The 23,241-nt window shown below is 42.2% G+C and overlaps 1 protein-coding gene across 1 annotated transcript; it reads right to left on the minus strand.

The window, feature by feature from the left end:
- Positions 1 to 1,292: 1,292 nt before the first annotated feature.
- Positions 1,293 to 23,189, minus strand: tecra (trans-2,3-enoyl-CoA reductase a). Its single transcript, XM_067422984.1, has 11 exons — positions 22,730 to 23,189; positions 21,964 to 22,015; positions 21,787 to 21,831; positions 20,774 to 20,877; positions 15,456 to 15,571; positions 15,124 to 15,229; positions 9,866 to 9,938; positions 9,734 to 9,777; positions 9,595 to 9,652; positions 9,415 to 9,503; positions 1,293 to 2,165 (listed from the first exon to the last, which is right to left on the minus strand). Exons 1-11 carry the CDS (start codon positions 22,895 to 22,897, stop codon positions 1,992 to 1,994), a joined length of 1,029 nt encoding a protein of 342 aa, XP_067279085.1. The 5' UTR covers positions 22,898 to 23,189; the 3' UTR covers positions 1,293 to 1,991.
- Positions 23,190 to 23,241: the final 52 nt, after the last annotated feature.

The following is a 23,241-nucleotide window of genomic DNA, read 5'->3' on the forward strand; positions in this document are numbered from 1 at the left end:
GAGTCCAGTGGCGGTGTGCTTTACACCACTGCATCCCACGCTTTGCATTGCACCTGCTGATCTAAGGCTTGGATGCAGCTGCTTGGTCATGGAAACCCATTCCATGAAGCTCTCTACACTGTTCTTGAGCTAATCTGAAGGCCACAAGACGTTTGGAGGTCTCAGCATGGTCTGACCCCACTCTGTGATTTTACGTGGCCTACTACTTCGTGGCCGAGTTGTTCTTCCCAATTGCTTTCACTTTGTTATAATACCACTAACAGTTGACCGTAGAAAATTTAGTAGTGAGGAAATTTCACAAATGTACTTATTGCACACGTGGCAACCTATCACGGTACCACACTTGAATTCACTGAGCTGCTTAAAGCGACCCATTCTTTCACAAATGTTTTTGAAGGAGCGTCTGCAGGCCTCGGTGCTTGATCTTATACACCTGTGGCCATGGAAGTGATTGAAACATCTGAATTCGATGATTTGGAGGGGTGTCTATACTTTTGCCAATATAGTGTATTACCATAGAAAATACTTATTTTAAATTGTAATATTTCACAATATTACTGTTTGTACTGTATTTTTTATCAAATAAATGCAGGCTTGGTGAGTAGAGCAGACTTACTGACTGCAAAAAAAAAAAAAAAAAATCATACTGACCAAAAACTTCTGAACAGTATATATTTTGCTTTAACAAATTAGGACCATTTAGATGCCATTATTTTCATAACATTTAAAGGGTTAATTCACCCAAAAAATGAAACTGATGTCATTAATGACTCACCCTAATGTCGTTCCACACCCGTAAGACCTCCGTTCATCTTCAGAACACAGTTTAAGATATTTTATATTTAGTCTGACAGCATATCTAAGTGTATGCACACTATACTGTCCATGTCCAGAAAGGGAATAAAAACATCATCAGAGTAGTCCATATGTGACATCAGTGGGTTAATTAGAATCTCTTGAAGCATCGAAAATACATTTTGGTCCAAAAATAACAAAAACTACCACTTTATTCAGCATTGTCTTCTCTCCCGCGTTTGCTTTCAAACCTCAAATAAAGATTCAAACAGTTATTAATCAGTGAATCGATCTATGGTTCGGATCGCCAATGTCACGTGATTTCAGCAGTTTGACACACGATCCATGAATATGGACTACTTTGATGATGTTTTTATTCCCTTTCTGGACATGGAGCAGTATAGTGTGCCTACGGACTAAATCTAAAATATCTTAAACTGTGTTCTGAAGATGAACGGAGGTCTTACGGGTGAGGAACGACATTAGGGTGAGTCATTAATGACATCAATTTCATTTTTGGGTGAACTAACCCTTTAAGCACAATGTCATAATGCAATAATCTTAAATGGCCTTAAAAAGAGGCTTCACTTTTAAAGCAAAATATGTGTTTCTTGGAAATATTACCTTGACATGTTCATCATCAGATTCCGCCAGGAAGTGTTAGCCAATCCCGATGAAGGTTTACCATAAATTCACAATCAAAAAACAAAACAATAGCCTAAAATAGTTGCCACGTTAGATGTATTGCTTGAAAATACATCAGTCAAATGAGGTGATGTATATCTGCCACAGTCATTTCTGAAGAAGGAATCAAGTCTGTTATATTTACCTCAAGATGAAGACACAGATCTGTCTTTAATTCACATCAGCTTCTCACACCGACAAAAATAGTCTCTTTGGATATCTAGGTTGTCTGCTAGAGTATGTTTTCTTTCCCATACATTTGCTAAATTTTCTGTATTCATGTATATGAACAATAAAATATATATTTTTAAATGTATAATTATTAAAATAGAAGGAATTTACTTGACAAATACAACAGAGTTCTTAGAGTGTCTCATAATTTACTGCAGTTATTTCATACAATAATACATATTAAGACTTGCTGTATATGTATAAATTAGCAAAATACTGATTTATATTTGTAAAAAACAAAACAAAAATCTCGATCTTGTTTTCAGTGCTGTGTTTTCCTGTTAAAGGATGAAAGGCAGGATTGGGGAGCGCAGTGTGGGATACTCTTTGAACTCCTTCAGGTAGCTGCGATGCTTTCCTTTGGCCCAAACCGTCATCTGTATGAATCCCACCACAGTGAAGAACAGCACGGGCACACACTGGGTCATCAGTGTGAATCCAAGCCAGGAGCCCAGCTGTAGAAGTACAGAAACCACAACTTCAGACTTGTGTACTCTCTGTGACCTGTAGAGGTCAGCATGGAATAACACTTGTCAAGGAGGTCTATAGTATGGCAGGGATGATGTGTTTTTGAGGGCCAACCACACTTTGTAACTTTTTAACAGTGTAACTTTTACACTGTTGCTGCAGTTTTTTTTTTTTTTTAGTCTGTGGGTTGAAGTCATTTGCAAGAGCGCGATTATAAATACAATGAAAGTTAAAGAGGGATAGTGAGTAGATTTTAGTTGATGAAGTTAACATCCCCATCAACCTCTGTAAAGACCTTTTACATCGGAGAAACAAACACACGGCCACCTTTAGAATTTTGTCTTAGAACTTCTTTTTTTTCCGGTAACTCAGTATATTTTTTATATATTCAATGTCTGTTTAAAAATATATTAGCCTACTGTATTATATTTAATACACCAGTTTCTAGGGCCTATAAATTATCAATATGACCAAAACTTTGCTGAAAAACCTCTTGTACAGAGTCTACTTCATGCTAGTTAGAGACAGTGTCCATAACACAGTTATGGGTAAGTTTAAGGGTAAAGTTAGAGACAGGTGAGGTGGTATGGGTAAGTTTAAGGGTAAAGTTAGGGACAGGTGTGGTGGTGTGGGTAAGTTTAAGGTTAAAGTTAGGGACAGGTGTGGTGGTATGGGTAAGTTTAAGGGTAAAGTTAGAGACAGGTGCGGTGGTGTGGGTAAGTTTAAGGGTAAAGTTAGGGACAGGTGTGGTGGTGTGGGTAAGTTTAAGGGTAAAGCTAGGGACAGGTGTGGTGGTATGGGTAAGTTTAAGGGTAAAGTTAGGGACAGGTGTGGTGGTATGGGTAAGTTTAGGGGGTAAAGTTAAAAACAGGTGTTGTGGTATGGGTAAGTTTAGGGGGTAAAGTTAGAGACAGGTGTGGTGGTATGGGTAAGATTAAGGGTAAAGTTAGGCACAGGTGTGGTGGTGTGGGTAAGTTTAAGGGTAAAGTTAGGGACAGGTGTGGTGGTGTGGGTAAGTTTAAGGGTAAAGGTAGGGACAGGGATGGTGGTATGGGTAAGTTAAAGGGTAAAGTTAGAGACAGGTGTGGTGGTATGGGTAAGTTAAAGGGTAAAGTTAGAGACAGGTGTGGTGGTATGGGTAAGTTTAAGGGTAAAGTTAGGGACAGGTGTGGTGGTATGGGTAAGTTTAAGGGTAAAGTTAGGGACAGGTGTGGTGGTATGGGTAAGTATAAGGGTTAAGTTAAAAACAGGTGTGGTGGTATGGGTAAGTTTAAGGGTAAAGTTAGGGACAGGTGTGGTGGTATGGGTAAGTATAAGGGTTAAGTTAAAAACAGGTGTGGTGGTATGGGTAAGTTTAAGGGTAAAGTTAGGGACAGGTGTGGTGGTATGGGTAAGTTTAAGGGTAAAGTTAGAGACAGGTGTGGTGGTATGGGTAAGTTTAAGGGTAAAGTTAGGGACAGGTGTGGTGGTATGGGTAAGTTTAAGGGTAAAGTTAGAGACAGGTGCGGTGGTGTGGGTAAGTTTAAGGGTAAAGTTAGAGACAGGTGTGGAGGTATGGGTAAGTTTAAGGGTAAAGTTATAGACAGGTGTGGAGGTATGGGTAAGTTTAAGGGTAAAGTTAGGGACAGGTGTGGTGGTATGGGTAAGTTTAAGGGTAAAGTTAGGGACAGGTGTGGTGGTATGGGCAAGTTTAAGGGTAAAGTTAGGGACAGGTGTGGTGGTTTGGGTAAGTTTATGGGTAAAGTTAGGGACAGGTGAGGTGGTATGGGTAAGTTTAAGGGTAAAGTTAGGGACAGGTGTGGTGGTATGGGCAAGTTTAAGGGTAAAGTTAGGGACAGGTGTGGTGGTTTGGGTAAGTTTATGGGTAAAGTTAGGGACAGGTGAGGTGGTATGGGTAAGTTTATGGGTAAAGTTAGGGACAGGTGAGGTGGTATGGGTAAGTTTAAGGGTAAAGTTAGGGACAGGTGAGGTGGTATGGGTAAGTTTAAGGGTAAAGTTAGGGACAGGTGTGGTGGTGTGGGTAAGTTTAAGGGTAAAGTTAGGGACAGGTGTGGTGGTGTGGGTAAGTTTAAGGGTAAAGTTAGGGACAGGTGTGGTGGTATGGGTAAGTTTAAGGGTAAAGATAGAGACAGGTGTGGTGGTATGGGTAAGTTTAAGGGTAAAGTTAGGGACAGGTGTGGTGGTATGGGTAAGTTAAAGGGTAAAGTTAGAGACAGGTGTGGTGGTATGGGTAAGTTAAAGGGTAAAGTTAGAGACAGGTGTGGTGGTATGGGTAAGATTAAGGGTAAAGTTAGGCACAGGTGTGGTGGTGTGGGTAAGTTTAAGGGTATAGTTAGGGACAGGTGTGGTGGTGTGGGTAAGTTTAAGGGTAAAGTTAGGGACAGGTATGGTGGTATGGGTAAGTTAATGGGTAAAGTTAGAGACAGGTGTGGTGGTATGGGTAAGTTAAAGGGTAAAGTTAGAGACAGGTGTGGTGGTATGGGTAAGTTAAAGGGTAAAGTTAGAGACAGGTGTGGTGGTATGGGTAAGTTTAAGGGTAAAGTTAGGGACAGGTGTGGTGGTATGGGTAAGTTTAAGGGTTAAGTTAAAAACAGGTGTGGTGGTATGGGTAAGTTTAAGGGTAAAGTTAGGGACAGGTGTGGTGGTATGGGTAAGTTTAAGGGTAAAGTTAGAGACAGGTGTGGTGGTATGGGTAAGTTTAAGGGTAAAGTTAGGGACAGGTGCGGTGGTGTGGGTAAGTTTAAGGGTAAAGTTAGAGACAGGTGTGGAGGTATGGGTAAGTTTAAGGGTAAAGTTATAGACAGGTGTGGAGGTATGGGTAAGTTTAAGGGTAAAGTTAGGGACAGGTGTGGTGGTATGGGTAAGTTTAAGGGTAAAGTTAGGGACAGGTGTGGTGGTATGGGCAAGTTTAAGGGTAAAGTTAGGGACAGGTGTGGTGGTTTGGGTAAGTTTATGGGTAAAGTTAGGGACAGGTGAGGTGGTATGGGTAAGTTTAAGGGTAAAGTTAGGGACAGGTGTGGTGGTATGGGCAAGTTTAAGGGTAAAGTTAGGGACAGGTGTGGTGGTTTGGGTAAGTTTATGGGTAAAGTTAGGGACAGGTGAGGTGGTATGGGTAAGTTTATGGGTAAAGTTAGGGACAGGTGAGGTGGTATGGGTAAGTTTAAGGGTAAAGTTGGGGACAGGTGAGGTGGTATGGGTAAGTTTAAGGGTAAAGTTAGGGACAGGTGTGGTGGTGTGGGTAAGTTTAAGGGTAAAGTTAGGGACAGGTGTGGTGGTGTGGGTAAGTTTAAGGGTAAAGTTAGGGACAGGTGTGGTGGTATGGGTAAGTTTAAGGGTAAAGATAGAGACAGGTGTGGTGGTATGGGTAAGTTTAAGGGTAAAGTTAGGGACAGGTGTGGTGGTATGGGTAAGTTTAAGGGTAAAGTTAGGGACAGGTGTGGTGGTGTGGGTAAGTTTAAGGGTAAAGCTAGGGACAGGTGTGGTGGTATGGGTAAGTTTAAGGGTAAAGTTAGGGACAGGTGTGGTGGTATGGGTAAGTTTAAGGGTAAAGTTAGGGACAGGTGTGGTGGTATGGGTAAGTTTAAGGGTAAAGTTTGGGACAGGTGTGGTGGTATGGGTCAGTTTAAGGGTAAAGTTAGGGACAGGTGTGGTGGTATGGGTAAGTTTAAGGGTGAAGTTAGGGAAATCTTAAAAATCTTAATTGGAGAAATTATCGGAAAAAAAATACACCACGGTGGGTGGGCACTATACACTCTAGCCTACGTTTAGCTTTTCATTTTGGCGACTGTATTTAGTCTTCAAAATGCATAAAAATTGAATTCATTTGTGAAGATGATAATGATCATGGCTGAAACGTGTATGTGGCAGGGGAGGCGTGGTTTTGCGGGATCGGCAGAGGGAGAGAGGAGGCGGAGCCGAGCGGGGCGTAAGTGGGTTAAGCCACAAGCCGCCCCCGATCAAGCTGGCCTGTACCAGATACCCGTGAGTATCAAGGGGGGTACCTATCAGGCTTTGGTGGATTCGGGGTGTAACCAAACCTCCATCCATCAAAGCCTGATTTCACCTAGGGCATTGGGTAACAGCCACATGGTTAAGGTGAGGTGTGTGCACGGGGAAGTGGTGGACTATCCGTTGGTGCCCGTGGATATCCAATTTAGGGGACAAACGCATAGTGTTGAGGTTGCAGTTAACCCGCGCCTCCGGCATCCCATAATTCTGGGGACGAATTGGCCAGCGTTTAATAAATTATTAGGGCACTTATGTGTGGATGCCTCTTGGGGGAAGAACGGAGGTGGGAGGATAGCGGTTGCGCAGGCGGGCGAGGTGGATTCGGGACCGCCGGGGGCAGTTCCAGGGGAACCGAGCGCAATGGGTCCGCCCATCTTCTCAGAGCGCGATGACTTTCCCTTGGAACAGTCCCAGGACGAGACGCTCAAAAATGCCTTTGCTCAGGTCCGTTCCATCGACGGCCACCGCGTCCACCCTGAACAACCGCTCTCCTATCCGTACTTCTCAGTAATAAATAACCGCTTGTATCGGGTGGTCCAAGACACCCAGTCAAAGCAAGATACAACGCAATTGTTAATACCAAAAAGCCGCCGGGAAATGCTTTTCCAGACGGCTCATTCCAATCCAATGGCGGGGCATTTAGGTCAAACGGCCACATTAAACCGTCTCATGGCCCGATTCTTTTGGCCGGGCATTCACGAGAATGTACGCCGGTGGTGTGCGTCTTGTCGGGAATGTCAGTTGGTGAACCCACCGGCCACCCCAAAAGCACCGTTGTGCCCTCTCCCATTAATGCAGGCCCCCTTCGAAAGAATTGGTATGGACCTCATCGGGCCATTGGAACGGTCCGCACGGGGACATCGCTTTGCGTTGGTGCTCGTTGACTACGCAACGCGATATCCCGAAGCAGTTCCTCTCCGCACGATTTCGGCGAAAAGTGTGGCGAGCGCTCTGTTTTCATTAATCTCCCGGGTGGGAATCCCGAAAGAGATTCTCACCGATCAAGGCACGGCGTTTATGTCACGGACGATCCGCGAACTATACGAATTATTGGGCATTAAGGCGATCCGTACCAGCGTCTATCACCCACAGACAGATGGTCTGGTGGAACGTTTTAATCGCACGTTAAAAACCATGATTCGTAAGTTCGTTCACGAAGACGCCAAGAATTGGGATAAATGGCTTGAGCCTCTGTTGTTCGCTGTTCGCGAGGTCCCCCAAGCCTCCACGGGGTTTTCCCCCTTCGAGCTGCTCTATGGGCGCCAGCCGCGGGGGGTGCTGGACGTCCTTAGAGAGGCTTGGGAGGACGGGCCTTCAGCGAGTAAGAACGAAATTCAGTATGTCCTGGACCTAAGAGCAAAACTCCACACTTTGGGGCGGCTATCCATGGAGAATTTGCTCCAGGCTCAGGACAGACAGAAACAGCTCTACAACAGAGGTGCGAAGCTGCGACAATTTTCACAGGGAGATAAAGTGCTTGTATTGCTGCCCACGTCCAGCTCGAAATTACTCGCAAAGTGGCAAGGACCCTTTGTGGTCACGCGGCGAGTCGGAGAACTCAACTATGAGGTGAGCCGGTCGGATAGGGACGGGGCACGTCAAATATACCACCTCAACCTCTTAAAAAAATGGTCAGAGGCGGAGTCAGTGATGCTAGCGACGGTAGTGGGCGGGGAGGAGGATCTCGGGCCGGAGGCGGTCCAAAAGCCTCATTCTCTCGCTCTGGCCTCGGGGGGGGATCACCTCTCACCCTCGCAGCTCACTGACGTGAAACAGCTACAGGCCGAGTTTGCCGACGTGTTCTCGCCCCTACCGGGGCGGACCGACCTCATCCAACACCACGTTGAGACGGAGCCGGGCGTGGTGGTTCGCAGTCGGCCATATAGACTACCGGAACATAAAAAGAAGGTAGTGCAGGACGAATTAGAGGCGAAGCTGGACATGGGGGTAGTAGAAGAATCTAACAGTGATTGGGCGAGCCCGATAGTTTTGGTGCCCAAAACGGACGGCTCCGTGCGATTCTGTGTAGATTATCGGAAAGTCAACGCGGTGTCAAAGTTCGATGCGTATCCAATGCCAAGGGTGGACGAATTGCTTGATCGGCTAGGGACCGCTCGTTTTTATTCGACGCTGGACTTAACGAAGGGATATTGGCAGATCCCCTTGTCTCCAATGTCTAAAGAAAAGACCGCTTTTACCACGCCGTTCGGATTGCACCAATTTGTCACGCTTCCGTTCGGGTTGTTCGGGGCCCCCGCAACCTTCCAGCGACTGATGGACAGGATTCTCCGGCCGCACGCTGCATATGCCGCTGCCTATCTAGATGACATTATCATCTACAGTACGGACTGGCAGCGCCATATGCAGCATCTGCGTGCTGTACTGAAGTCGCTGAGGAGGGCGGGGCTAACCGCCAACCCGAAGAAGTGTGCGATTGGGCGGGTAGAAGTAAAGTATCTGGGCTTCCACTTGGGTCATGGGCAGGTGCGTCCCCAAATTGATAAGACAGCGGCAGTTGCGACTTCTCCGAGACCCAAGACCAAAAAGGAGGTTAGACAGTTCCTGGGGCTAGCGGGATATTATAGACGGTTTGTGCCTAATTATTCGGACCTCGCTAGCCCGCTGACTGATCTAACTAAAAGGGGGGGGAGGCTGCAGGCCGCAGGCCGGAGTCGGGCGGTGGGGGTATGTGGCAGGGGAGGCGTGGTTTTGCGGGATCGGCAGAGGGAGAGAGGAGGCGGAGCCGAGCGGGGCGTAAGTGGGTTAAGTGCAAATGAATTAACACCTGTCTCTGATTGCAGTAGTTGGCGTGGAGAGACGGCTTAAAAGCCACAGCAGAGAGAGACGAGGGAGAGAGAGATCTGGACTGGGACTGTGTGGGGCTGCTGGAGGACGACAACGAACAGAGCTGTTATTGAAAAGTTGAAAGAGAGTTTTGAGTGTGTGAGCTTAACGCCAACGTGCGTACTTTGTGTTTGATAAAGAGAAATAAAGTTACCAGTCCCAGTCACGCCGACCCCGCCTTCTTCCTTACATCCTTGACCCGAACCACAGTGTACAAATCAACCTTTGTTGGTCACAGAACCTATGTTCTGCAATAATTCATAAGCAAATGGAACAATCCTATTGGGTTTATGTCAAGGGAACTAGGAGGATACTTAATTTATTGGTTGATATGCAAAAACACTGCCGACATTCTATAATACATGAATCACTCATGGGACTCACCTCATATGTGTAGTTTGGGCATGAAACAAGTGCAAATATCCATGTAAAAGGATTTTTAGTTGGATAAGGAATCTTCTTAATCTTAGAGCCTTTATATAAAAACAGAACAATTGGATGGGTTTACATTTACAGAACCATAGTGGCTGATTTAAGATTTAAGAGTTATTCTGTAGCTTTTACCAGATAGTTTGAGATTGCGCAGAGCCATGTGAATCGAGAAGCTGCCCAGCTGACAGAACTGCAAAAATCACAAATCAGTTACTGAAGACGACAGATACAGAACATTACAGGAGGAGGCAGTGCAGTGGAAAGTGCTTACTAGAAAGATTGCCAGCGCTGCCTTCACCTGCTTCTCCCCATAATCTGCACACAACATACTGAAGTTCAGCACATTAAAGGTACAATCATAATCTAAATGACAAAGAGCAAACTTGAGGGATGTATTACATACATGGCGGTGTGTAGAGAGGGTGGTTGATGTAATAAGCCATCCATGCAGCAGAGCACCAGTAATAGGAGCCGTTCTGTTGAAGAAACAATTGTAATTGGTTCACCTGTTTAGCAGATAAAAGTTTTATTGACATTCACTGAAATGCAGATTTTTTATTTTGCACGCTTATCAACCATATCTTCCTAAAGTTACATTTCTTCCAACACTGCTCGAACTGAATCGTCTAATCCAGGGGTTGCTGCAGAGATTAGTTCCAACTCTGCTCAAAAACACACATACCTGCAGTTTCCAAATAAGCCCGAAGGACTCGATTAGCTTGATCAAGTGGATTTAATTAGGGTTAAACTCTTGCCCTCTCCAAATACCCACACTTGCAGTCTTTGCACAACTTGTCGACTTGCATTTTGATGTATTTCCTGTGTTTGACTCAAGTGTTAAAGTGAGCGTAAAGGCCGCAAGTGTTGCTAAAAATGCAAGTGTTTACAGAGCTTTTGTACATTTATTTTATTTTCAATAATTTGCATTTTTAAATAATCTTCTAAATGTTTGTTCAGTATGGGTAAGTTTAAGGGTAAAGTTAGGGTCAGGAGTGGTGGTATGGGTAAGTTTAAGGGTAAAGTTAGAGACAGGTGTGGTGGTATGGGTAAGTTTAAGGGTAAAGTTAGAGAGAGGTGTGGTGGTATGGGTAAGTTTAAGGGTAAAGCTAGGGTGAGGTGTGGTGGTATGGGTAAGTTTAAGGGTAAAGTTAGGGTGAGGTGTGGTGGTATGGGTAAGTTTAAGGGTAAAGTTAGAGACAGGTGTGGTGGTATGGGTAAGTTTAAGGGTAAAGCTAGGGTGAGGTGTGGTGGTATGGGTAAGTTTAAGGGTAAAGTTAGGGTGAGGTGTGGTGGTATGGGTAAGTTTAAGGGTAAAGTTAGAGACAGGTGTGGTGGTATGGGTAAGTTTAAGGGTAAAGCTAGGGTGAGGTGTGGTGGTATGGGTAAGTTTAAGGGTAAAGTTAGGGAGAGGTGTGGTGGTATGTGTAAGTTTAAGGGTAAAGTTAGGAACAGGTGTGGTGGTATGCGTAAGTTTAAGGGTAAAGTTAGGAACAGGTGTGGTGGTATGGGTAAGTTTAAGAGTAAAGTTAGAGACAGGTGTGGTGGTATGGGTAAGTTTAAGAGTAAAGTTAGAGACAGGTGTGGTGGTATGGGTAAGTTTAAGGGTAAAGTTAGGGACAGGTGTGGTGGTATGGGTAAGTTTAAGGGTAAAGTTAGGGACAGGTGTGGTGGTATGGGTAAGTTTAAGGGTAAAGTTAGAGACAGGTGTGGTGGTATGGGTAAGTTTAAGAGTAAAGTTAGAGACAGGTGTGGTGGTATGGGTAAGTTTAAGGGTAAAGTTAGGGACAGGTGTGGTGGTGTGGGTAAGTTTAAGGGTAAAGTTAGAGACAGGTGTGGTGGTATGGGTAAGTTTAAGGGTAAAGTTAGAGACTGGTATGGGTAAGTTTAAGGGTAAAGTTAGAGACAGGTGTAGTGGTATGGTCAAGTTTAAGGGTAAAGTTAGGGACCGGTGTGGTGGTATGGGTAAGTTTAAGGGTAAAGTTAGAGACAGGTGTGGTGGTATGGGTAAGTTTAAGGGTAAAGTTAGGAACTGGTGTGGTGGTATGGGTAAGTTTAAGGGTAAAGTTAGGGACAGGTGTGGTGGTATGGGTAAGTTTAAGGGTAAAGTTAGGGACAGGTGTGGTGGTATGGGTAAGATTAAAGGTAAAGTTAGAGAGAGGTGTGGTGGTATGGGTAAGTATAAGGGTAAAGTTAGGGTCAGGTGTGGTGGTATGGGTAAGTTTAAAGGTAAAGTTAGGGACAGGTGTGGAGGTGTGGGTAAGTTTAAGAGTAAAGTTAGAGAGAGGTGTGTGGTGGTATGGGTAAGTTTAATGGTAAAGTTAAGGACAGGTGTGGTGGTATGGGTAAGTTTAAGGGTAAAGTTAGAGACAGGTGTGGTGGTATGGGTAAGTATAGGTAAATTTAGGGTCAGGTGTGGTGGTATGGGTAAGTTTAAGGGTAAAGATAGGGACAGGTGTGGTGGTATGGGTAAGTTTAAGGGTAAAGTAAGGGACAGGTGAGGTGGTATGGGTAAGTTTAAGGGTAAAGTTAGGGACAGGTGTGGTGGTATGGGTAAGTTTAAGAGTAAAGTTAGAGACAGGTGTGGTGGTATGGGTAAGTTTAAGGGTAAAGTTAGAGACAGGTGTGGTGGTATGGGTAAGTTTATGGGTAAAGTTAGGGACAGGTGAGGTGGTATGGGTAAGTTTAAGGGTAAAGTTAGGGACAGGTGTGGTGGTGTGGGTAAGTTTAAGGGTAAAGTTAGGGACAGGTGTGGTGGTGTGGGTAAGTTTAAGGGTAAAGTTAGGGAAAGGTGTGGTGGTATGGGTAAGTTTAAGGGTAAAGATAGAGACAGGTGTGGTGGTATGGGTAAGTTTAAGGGTAAAGTTAGGGACAGGTGTGGTGGTATGGGTAAGTTTAAGGGTAAAGTTAGGGACAGGTGTGGTGGTGTGGGTAAGTTTAAGGGTAAAGTTAGGGACAGGTGTGGTGGTATGGGTAAGTTTAAGGGTAAAGTTAGGGACAGGTGTGGTGGTATGGGTAAGTTTAAGGGTAAAGTTAGGGCTAGGTGTGGTGGTATGGGTAAGTTTAAGGGTAAAGTTAGGGACAGGTGTGGTGGTATGGGTAAGTTTATGGGTAAAGTTAGAGACAGGTGCGGTGGTATGGGTAAGTTTAAGAGTAAAGTTAGAGACAGGTGTGGTGGTATGGGTAAGTTTAAGGGTAAAGTTAGAGACAGGTGTGGTGGTATGGGTAAGTTTATGGGTAAAGTTAGGGACAGGTGAGGTGGTATGGGTAAGTTTAAAGGGGGGGTGAAACACTCAGTTTCAGTCAGTGTCATGTCAATCTTGAGTACCTATAGAGTAGCATTGCATCCTGCATATCTCCGAAAAGTCTTTATTTTTTTTAATAATTATATAAGAAAGATGCGCTGTTCCGAGTCTTTCCGAAAAAAGCCGAGCGGGTGGGGGCGTGTCGTGTGTGCGGAGCTAAATAATGACGTGTGCAGCAGCGCGCTGTGTGTTGAGTCGAGTGCGTCATCCCTAACAGCGGGAAAAAAACTTTATTCAAAATAAAAATATGGCTTTTAATCAGATACAGCCATACATCTATGATCCGGAATCAGACCCAGAGGCTGCAGTTGAACAGGAGCAGCAGCAAAAACAACTAGAGCAGGACGTCTCTATGTGGTACAAGTTATACACTAACTATATAATATGCTTAGCGACTTGTGTTATTTACATATTTATACTTGAATTATATCGTCGTATTTTTGTCTTTGAAGGTATACATGTGGGAAGTGCAGTTGTGCACGTGTGTTTGTGTGTTTACGCGTGGTTTGTGTAGACAGTAAGCGGACTAAAAAAAACACAGACATTTGAAGCAGTCTCACTCACCCTTCTAACGTTGGGACTGCTCCATCCTTCAGCATTAGGCGATTGGGAAAATGCGGCGTCGAGCTGGGCCTTGTTTATGAAACAGTCGGCACCGAAATGCAGCGAACAGATATAAACATTCGCGCAACTCAGTTGCTGATCCGGAAAAGCAAATTACATCCACTGTTGCCTTAACGCGGGGTTTTTGGCGAATCTGTGCAGGACTGTCTTGGTCTGGCAACCAAAAACGCACTTTTTTGGTGACATTGTTATGTGCTATGTGTAATTGTCACCTGTCCAGCATCCTACAAGCCAGCGCTTTGATGGGCGTAGGCTGTTGCTTTCGCTCTCTCTCTCTCTCTCTCTCTCACGCGCTTCCGGTAGAATTGTCCGTAAGGCCCATACAAGGAAATTCCGCCCCCATTAACGTCAAAGGGGACGCATGATCTCAAAAAACTTGCCGAAACTTATGACTAACCGGAAGTAGTATTTTTGACAAAGAAATACTCCCATCAAACGTCCACCTTAACTTTTGAAACTTTGTCTATGTTTAGTATGGGATTCCAAGTCTTTAACAGTGTAAAAAGATCAGTATGCATGAAACAGCATTTCACCCCCCCTTTAAGGGTAAAGTTAGGGACAGGTGTGGTGGTGTGGGTAAGTTTAAGGGTAAAGTTAGGGACAGGTGTGGTGGTATGGGTAAGTTTAAGGGTAAAGTTAGGGTCAGGTGTGGTGGTATGGGTAAGTTTATGGGTAAAGTTAGAGACAGGTGTGGTGGTATGGGTCAGTTTAAGGGTAAAGTTAGAGACAGGTGTGGTGGTATGGGTAAGTTTAAGGGTAAAGTTAGAGACAGGTGTGGGTAAGTTTAAGGGTAAAGTTAGGGACAGGTGCGGTGGTATGGGTAAGTTTAAGGGTAAAGTTAGGGACAGGTGTGGTGGTATGGTCAAGTTTAAGGGTAAAGTTAGGGACAGGTGTGGTGGTATGGGTAAGTTTAAGGGTAAAGTTAGGGACAGGTGCGGTGGTATGGGTAAGTTTAAGGGTAAAGTTAGGGACAGGTGTGGTGGTATGGGTAAGTTTAAGGGTAAAGTTAGAGACAGGTGTGGTGGTATGGGTAAGTTTAAGGGTAAAGTTAAGGACAGGTGTGGTGGTATGGGTAAGTTTATGGGTAAAGTTAGAGACAGGTGTGGTGGTATGGGTCAGTTTAAGGGTAAAGTTAGAGACAGGTGTGGTGGTATGGGTAAGTTTAAGGGTAAAGTTAGAGACAGGTGTGGGTAAGTTTAAGGGTAAAGTTAGGGACAGGTGCGGTGGTATGGGTAAGTTTAAGGGTAAAGTTAGGGACAGGTGTGGTGGTATGGTCAAGTTTAAGGGTAAAGTTAGAGACAGGTGTGGTGGTATGGGTAAGTTTAAGGGTAAAGTTAGGGACAGGTGTGTTGTTATGGGTAAGTTTAAGGGTAAAGTTAGAGACAGGTGTGGTGGTATGGGTAAGTTTAAGGGTAAAGTTAGGGACAGGTGTGGTGGTTTGGGTAAGTTTAAGGGTAAATGTGGTGGTGTGGGTAAGTAGTCGCTTATAACAGAAGACACATTTTAAAAATTGTGGTGCTTAATTAAGAGATAAAATGCAGTTGTAAATTTTGTACAAAATACACATAGCATACTCATCTTCGCAGAACACAGGAAATGTCATCATAAACCACGTTTACGTTGTAATTCCAGTGTAATACCCATGTCATCATACAAATTTGTGTCCTTATAAATCACATAAACATACACACACACACACACACACACACACACAAACACAGTGATGCATCCTCACTTTGAATATGTTGCGCATTGGCATGGTGCCATGGGAGAAGCGATGGACGAACAACGTCTCCAAGATTCGCTTCCCATAGTGGAAAGAGTGACACATACAGGCTATACTGTGGAGAACAGACAGAAGTTCGGTTCAATATCAGATCACCAAATAAAAGATTATTCTTGAGAGACGTCAATCAACGGCTTCACAACATAATTCCCAAAATACACTTGTGGTTCAGTATGGTTGACCAGTAGGTCAGCTGTTAGGAGATACTGTTCCCACTGTCCATGGCCTGAATCCAGCAGACTAAGAGAAAATCTGAGGGCAGTGGGCTTCATGATACTTACTGCACAACCAAATGCTTACTGGCGGTGAACTCATACTTGGGAGCGTAGATTAAAGGGAGTCGAAAATAAAACAGCAGGTAAATGACAAGTGGTCCAATGCACTCGATAAGGAACACCTGCAAACACATAGACAATGATAAAGTTAACATAAAACAGTGGACACCCATTTTAAAGGCACCCTTAAAGTCCTCATGAAATCAAAATTGACCCTATTTACTTTGTTAGCACATATTATAGGTCTTAGGGTGAACAATGAATCAGCGGAAGTTAATACACATTTTTTTTTTTTTTTTGCCTGGGTAATCTTTAATCAAAATCTGAAAAGTTACTTCCAGTCTGGAAACGGCGTTCCTTCAGCTGTTGTCAGTTTGACGGCATGGGTTTTAAAATGCGTAACCACTCCCCTCCAAACGTTCATCTGCTATGAGTGCGAGATAGAGAGGTTCAATATTCTGTTCAATATTCCATTTCACTTCGAAATACGTCACAGCACTGAAGAAAACTCACTCGCTACTTCCGGTTCAGTGGGATTTTAAAGGACACCCCTTTTTTCACTGCTAGAGGTCGCTTATTCAAAAAAAGACAGTTTGTGTACTGGTTAAAAATGGCTGATTCACAGAAACATTTGGGATAATGGCTGGATGTCAGGAAACCAGAGAGAAATGACAGGTGAATAACACTGATGTAGAAGCAGCTAACCCTGGATGTAAGCCTAAACTTGACATGAACTGTTGGTTGATTGGAATGTTGTTTCAGGATCAACAAAGATGTTGATCCAGGAACATGTTGCACTTGGTCAGATCAGGTTCTGCGGCTCTTGCGTAGTGGTAAACATGAGCTATAACTCACTTTTGGTATATCAAACGGTCAATCTTTGGTCTAATTAATATGTTGTTTCTTATTTATTTACTCACTTTTACAGATAAAGTGTTGTATAAACACATCACACCCATAGTCGTGTGATATGGCTCTATATCAGCATGGCTGGATTTCAGGTTTCATATCCCAGCTGTGATGAAATAGCGCCGTTTCTCAATACTACTCGTATGATCATATTTATATATGTACAGTGCCCTCCACTAATATTGGCACCCTTGCACTCTAAAAAATGCTGGGTTGTTTTAATCCAATGTTGGGTCAAATATGGACTAACCCAGCAATTGGGTTGTTTTAACCCTGCAGTTGGGTTAAATATTTGCTTAAGACAACTCAATCGCTGGGTTAGTCCATATTTGACCCAACATTGGGTTGTTTTTTACCCAGAATTTTTTAGAGTGTGGTAAATATGAACAAAGGTGGCTGAGAATATAAATCATTCTTGTTTATCCTTTTCATCTAATTACAAAATTCTAACCTTTCATTGAAGTAAAACAATTGAAAGTGGGGGAAAATCTCATTACGAAAGAAATGCTTTTCTCATTCAAGTTGGCCACAATTATTGGCACCCAATTACTGCAGCCTCCTTTTGCCAAGATAACAGCTCTGAGTCGTCTTCTATAATGCCTGATGAGTTTGGAGAACAAGAGATCGGAGATCATTCCTACATACAGAATCTCTCCAGATCCTTCAGATTCACAGATCCATGCTGGTGCTTCTTCTCAGCCCATTCATTTTCTATAGGGTTCAGAGCGGAGAACTGGGATGGCCATGACAGAAGCTTTGTGTGTGTTGATTTTAATGTTTGTTTTGAATCATTGTCCTGATGGAAGATCAAACTACTTATTATAAGATTTCAAGCAGAGGCCGTCAGGTTTAGATTTTTTATCTGTTTGTATTTGCTAGAATCCATGATACCATGTTTCTGAAGAAGATGTCCAGGACCTCCAGCTTAGGCCCACAACATTAAATATCCAACGGTATATTTAGCCATGGACATGGGGTACTTTTTATTCCTGTTTCCACCTGTGTTCCATCTGGTGGGGTTGTGACCAAAAAGCTCTTTTTTTTAAGTTTCATCTGACCACAGAACCAGTCCTTTTGAATTTACAGTCGTGTCTGAAAACCGAATATGCTGGAGTTAGTTTTTGGATGAGCGAGGAGGATTTCTCTTGAAACCCTCCCAAACAACATGTGGCAATGTAGGTGCTGTTTGATACTTTTTTAAATGCTTTCTGGACCCAAGACTCAACTAATCTCTGTGCTTCTCCATCTGTGATCTTAGAGTCTTTTAAACTCTCCTCACCGTGCATTAGGATGATATAGACACGTGTCCTCTTCCAGGCAGATTCATAACATCTTTAGTTGATTGGAAATTCTTAATTATTGCCCTGATGGTTGAAATGGGGATTTTCAGTGCTTTAGATATTTTCTTACAGCCACTTTCTATTTTGTGCTCAACATCTGCACATCAGAACTATATTCTTTGGTTTTACTCATTGAGATGAATGATTAAGTAAATTAGGCCTTTGTGTTTCCTCATATTTATGAGCTTGACAATTACATGCTCCTATTCACCCTGGTGTGCTATAACAAAACCTAAAAATAAATGGGAATATGCTTCCAAGATATTTTACTCATAAGAATTTCTAGGGGTGCCAATAATTGTGGCCAACATGCGACGAGCTTCCCACACTTTCAATTATTTGACGTCAATGAAAGGTTAGGTTAGGTTCTTTTTCACTTCCAAAAACAGTACAGTTACAAGGAAATTGCATCTAATCTGAAATGTCCCCTTAGATCTATTACAGTTTTTCACTGTAGCGAGTAAGGAAACTTACAATTAACTAATTAACAGCTTTTACTTTAGCATTTTTACAGTCTTACTGTTAAAAATATTTTTTAAAAAAACTTTAGTGTACGCCTCCCGTGTGCTGACATCATCCTGCTTTGTATGAGTCAGGACGGGTGGGCTACACGTGCAGAAGGTGAATGGGAGGTGAATGGGATCAACACCTGCGGGTAAACAGTACTAGAGAGATTACATGTTCTGAGAAACAGGATTGATTACTGCGGAGGTGAGAGAAAACTGATCCAGGGGACTGTACACATACCTTACAACCACTGAGCTGACTTTTACATCAGCTGGACAGATCCCACCAAACCTTTAACCTTCTAACATGCCAGTGAAAGATTAAACAAAGATCATAATACTGAAGCTAATTTTTGATTGGATGAGCTACGTTCAAAGTCACAAAAATGCTACTAATTACGCAGGTGTGAACGCGCATTATTAATGCTTTGATTCTGTTGTCATTTATTCACACTTGAGTGTTTCAAAGCCTCTATGACTTTCTGTAGGACGCAGAAGAAGTTATTTATTTAAGCACAATGTCTAAGCTGTTTTTCAGTAAACACAATGAACAATCTTGTAGTAGAAGAAATTTTGTGTTCAAGACTAAATTTTCACTTTCCATTTTGGGTCAACTTTTGATTAAAACAATAATATACATGTCTGTGATACTTTAGTATCTGTCTTTTTTTCTTGCTTATTATCTGTAAATTGTGTACTGACCTGGCACCGTCTCCTGAGGATGAATTGTGTATACTAGTGTGCACTTATTTGCCCTATGTTGTACACCTGCTTCTAGTTGAGTTCGTCATTTTCTTGTGTATTTAGTCCCCAAGTTTTGTTCTGTCTGAGACAGTTGACTGGTCTCCTTCGTTCCTGCTGGTTCCGCCCAGCCTCCATTTCCCTTCTCCTCTGCCAACTCCCTCCAGATTATCACCTTTGTCTCTTTGCTCCAGGTAGCTCTGCCATGCTCCTCGGCTCTACCTTGGGCTTTCTCCAACCCCAACTTGGTGTCATCTCCTTTGTGGACCCAACGGCTGCACTGGAATCCTTTGTCCCTTCAGCTCCACCTTGGTCAGATGTCACCTGCTCCACCCGCGTCCTCCATACATTGCAACCCTCTGATCCCTTGCCGCTTGTCTGCAGTCCCCTCAGTTCCACCTGGATTCAATGCTGAAGCTCCACTCAGTTCCACCTTGGGCATTTGTCCTCATGAATCAGGGTGACTTCTTGGTGCCTACTTCCATCAATTCTGTTGTGGGTCTGTTTTATTCACATGGATCTGTTATGGGTTGCTTTGTGGCTTTTCTCTCTATTGTCTCCATGGCTCGTCCCTCTGCCAACTCCTTTCCTTTAAAAGGAAAGGAAATAACCCCATGGACTCTTCCTCCTGCTCATTGCTAAGGTCCTTTTTCTGTTTTTCTCCCTCCTCCCACCACTAAGGAGTGGTTTCTGTTTACGGTGCCAAGGGGCGCCTTATGCGAGGGGGAAGGTTTATCAGGTATGCTCTTTTTCTATGGTATTTTAGTTGTTATAACCTTGTTTTCCTGTTCTGTTCCTTTTCCTTGGTTCCCACACTCAATTTGTTGCACACCTGATTCTGTTGTCATTACCTTGCATATTTAAGACACAAGTTTAGTTCTGTCCATTGTCCTATATTGTCTTTGAGTTAAAGCTGAATCTGTTACGTTTTTTGTACCCCTGTGATTTCTGTTTTGAATTATCTTTGCTTTATTTAAGTCAAACTGCTGGTATTAAAGGGTTAGTTAACCTAAAAATGAACATTTTCTCATTAATTACTTACCCTCATGTTGTCGACACCCATAAGGGTACACTCCGTTCATCTTTAGGACACTAATGAAGATATTTGTGTCAAAATCTAAAGGCTCAGAAAGGCCTTCATTGACACAAATGTCATTTCCTCTCTCAAGACCCATAAAAGGCACTAAAGATGTCGTTACAAGTCCATCTCACTACAGTGACTCTACAATAATTTTATGAAGTGACGAGAATCGTTTTTGTCCACGAAAAAACTAAATAATGACTTATGTAGTGATGGTGATTCATAATAGATGATTCATAACGGTTCAAAGCTTTGTTTTGAAATCGGCCCATCACAATATAAGTCGCTATTCTCGTCGCTTCATAAAATAATTGTAGAACCACTGTAGTGAGATGGGCTTTGTAACACGTCTTTAATGCCTTTATGGGTCTTGAGAGAGGAAATGACATTGGTGTCAATGAAGGCCTGTCTGAGCCATCGGACTTCAACACAAATATCTTCATTTGAGTTCCGACGATGAACTGAGGTCTTGCAGGTGTCGAACAACAGGATGGTAAGTAATTAATAACTTTACATTTTTGGGTGAACTAACCCTTTAAGATTTACCCACTCCCTGCTCCTTCGTCTGTCTAGCTCAACCCTGACAGCATTAATGTCATTACATCAGAAATACCAGAATATCGTCTGGGGCCTTTGAATATTATCTTTGACAATGTGGGGCCTTGGTGTCCAAACAGGTTGAGAATGAGAACCACTGTTCTATGTGATTGTGTTTCAGTTGTTTGTATGTTGGTCGGAAAAACTCACAGTTCCCCAGGCAATCTGGGGTCCCAGGTCTCTGAAATAGAAGGTCGCAGTGGTTCCCACAGGGAGCTCCTGGAGGATATCCTCATCTCTTAAGGGTTTTCCTTCTGAAATCAATATAACACATTGCTTTCTTTAACATGTATATTGTGTTGCCTAAAAGTTTATGGACACCTTTGGCCACAAATCATTTTCCTTTTAAAAAAAGGATGTGTACAATTTAAAATCAATTATACATACACACTGTCAGTATTTGGGAGTGACAGCTGCATTTACTCACAGGTGTTAGTCTCGAAATGTCCCATTTAAACAGCAACCTACACACTGTAAAAAATTTGTGGTGGTTTTTGTTGGTTTAACTTAAAAAAGTAAGTTACCTGGTTGCCTTAAAATTTTGAGTTTATTGAAATTAAAAATTTGAGTTGATACAATGAAGGAAATTCGTTTAATAAATAGAAACTCAAAATATTTTTGTATCTGAACCACATAAAAATTTTGATAAATCATGAAAATAGCACAATTTGGCATGTTTCACTGCGTCATCAGAAATAACACACATATAATTACCCAATATGCTTACAAAATCTTTTAATAATATTTTAATAAAAGTTGTCGAATCTCAAAAAATGTTCATTGTATTAACTAAAAATTTTAATTTCAATGAACTCAAAATTTTAAGGCAACCAGGTAACTTTTTTTCTAAATATTTTTTTACAGTGCAGTAGCGTTTCAAATTATGTCTGTATGAACGTACAACAGGAGTCAAGCCTGTATTCTCTTACCCGGTAACTAAGTGACCAAAGTAACATCAAAGATGGCAACTTCATAAAACTAAATCAAAGAAGGTGATGCCCATAAAACAAAAAACAAAATAAAATGTCTCACTTTGAAGTTTATCCATCAGTGTTTATATCTGAATGGATTTTAGCTGTAATTCACACGATTTGGTGGGGTTTAAAGTATTTTTAAGTGTACAAATATTTTTTAAGCAAACATTATAAAGCAGATATACTCACTTGGGTCCAGGCATAAATACTGTCTGGCAGGATACCAGTGTGGATCTGTGGAAATTGAAGCCTGAAGTTTAAGACTTTCTTAAACCATTATTTCAATGTCATCAACTTATCAGTAGAAAGCTATTTATAGAAAGGCTTTGCGGTTTCATAGCTTCTATAGCACAGAGCACAACTTACTTGATTTGTGGAACAGAGCCTTAATGTCCAAAATAGTGGCTGTCGGTTCTACCTGCAGAAAGATAGACATGCTGTTAAATATCTATAGGACATTATAACAACAACATTCTGTTTTTCAATGATAAAGTATGTATGTATGTATATATATATATATATATATATATATATATATATATATATATATATATATATATATATATATATATATATATATATGTATGTATGTATGTATGTATGTATGTATGTATGTATGTATATGTATATATATATATATATATATATATATATATATATATATATATATATATATATATATATATATATATATATATATATAATATGTTTACTACTGCAGTTTTCCTCTGCATGCAGTCATAAATCAGGTTTACTCTATTCTCGACATGAATGTCTAAGCAATGGATCTCACATAGGAATTTCTGGCAGGTTGGAGGACACGATCATGTTCCAAAAGAAACATGACTAATGCGAAACCTGACTGATAGTGACCACCTTATTACTACAAAGTTACAGCATGAGCATTCGTTTGTGCTCTCATTACTGTTGGCTGTAGCAATCTGTCATCAATAACAGCTGATGATTAAATATGAATTCTTTACTTCACTGACTGTATTTTGTTCACCCTGAGAGTTGCACTCTAAACACAATACTATCTTAAATAAAGGCAACAATGGCATGACAGTCGTTAAACTTTTTGCAAGTAACTGTCTGTCCTTTGTATGATATTTAAGCTTTAAAAAGCACATACCTTATCCAGGAGCAGTAGTTTTTCTCTGGTTTTTATATGTAGTATCTCCACCTCAAAGTATACAATTCGTCTTGCTTTTTTCGGAGGTTTTGGTCTAGGTTTAGAGGTAGCAGGAGCTGGTGCACCTTCATTTTTTGCTGCTTTTGCCTCTAAAGCTAACGTATCCATGACACCTCCTCAAACTTTCTGCACACTGAATTCGGTGTTTAGTCCGTATTTCAAAGGTCTGTCACATCCCACATATCACTCATAAGTCCTCAAGTTCTTCATAATGAATCCAAAACCCAACTCCAGTTCCTCTCCGTTGAATGAATCCAGTGCAGAAAGAGAATCTCCAGGGAGGAGGAGCGACAGAGAACGAGTGCAGTGTGATTGAAATATCTCCCACCTCTTAACACCTGAGGGGTGGCCGTCACAACCACTCCTCTGAAGACGAAATCTGAGAGTCCCAAGACATAATCCATGGCTTTTCATGAAGCTAAATTTGAAAGCATGAAGCCCCGTGACCTTGT

Source organism: Pseudorasbora parva, chromosome 2 (assembly GCF_024679245.1).
Source record: "Pseudorasbora parva isolate DD20220531a chromosome 2, ASM2467924v1, whole genome shotgun sequence".
Taxonomy (NCBI): Eukaryota; Metazoa; Chordata; class Actinopteri; order Cypriniformes; family Gobionidae; genus Pseudorasbora; species Pseudorasbora parva.

Coding starts and splice junctions, on each gene's coding strand:
- tecra (XM_067422984.1), bottom strand. CDS start 22,897: ATGGATACGTTAGCTTTAGAGGCAAAAGCAGCAAAAAATGAAGGTGCA. Junction 20,878..21,786: donor GTATTTATGCCTGGACCCAA/GTGAGTATATCT, acceptor TATTGATTTCAG/AAGGAAAACCCTTAAGAGAT. Junction 15,572..20,773: donor CCCAGATTGCCTGGGGAACT/GTGAGTTTTTCC, acceptor ATGTGTTTGCAG/GTGTTCCTTATCGAGTGCAT.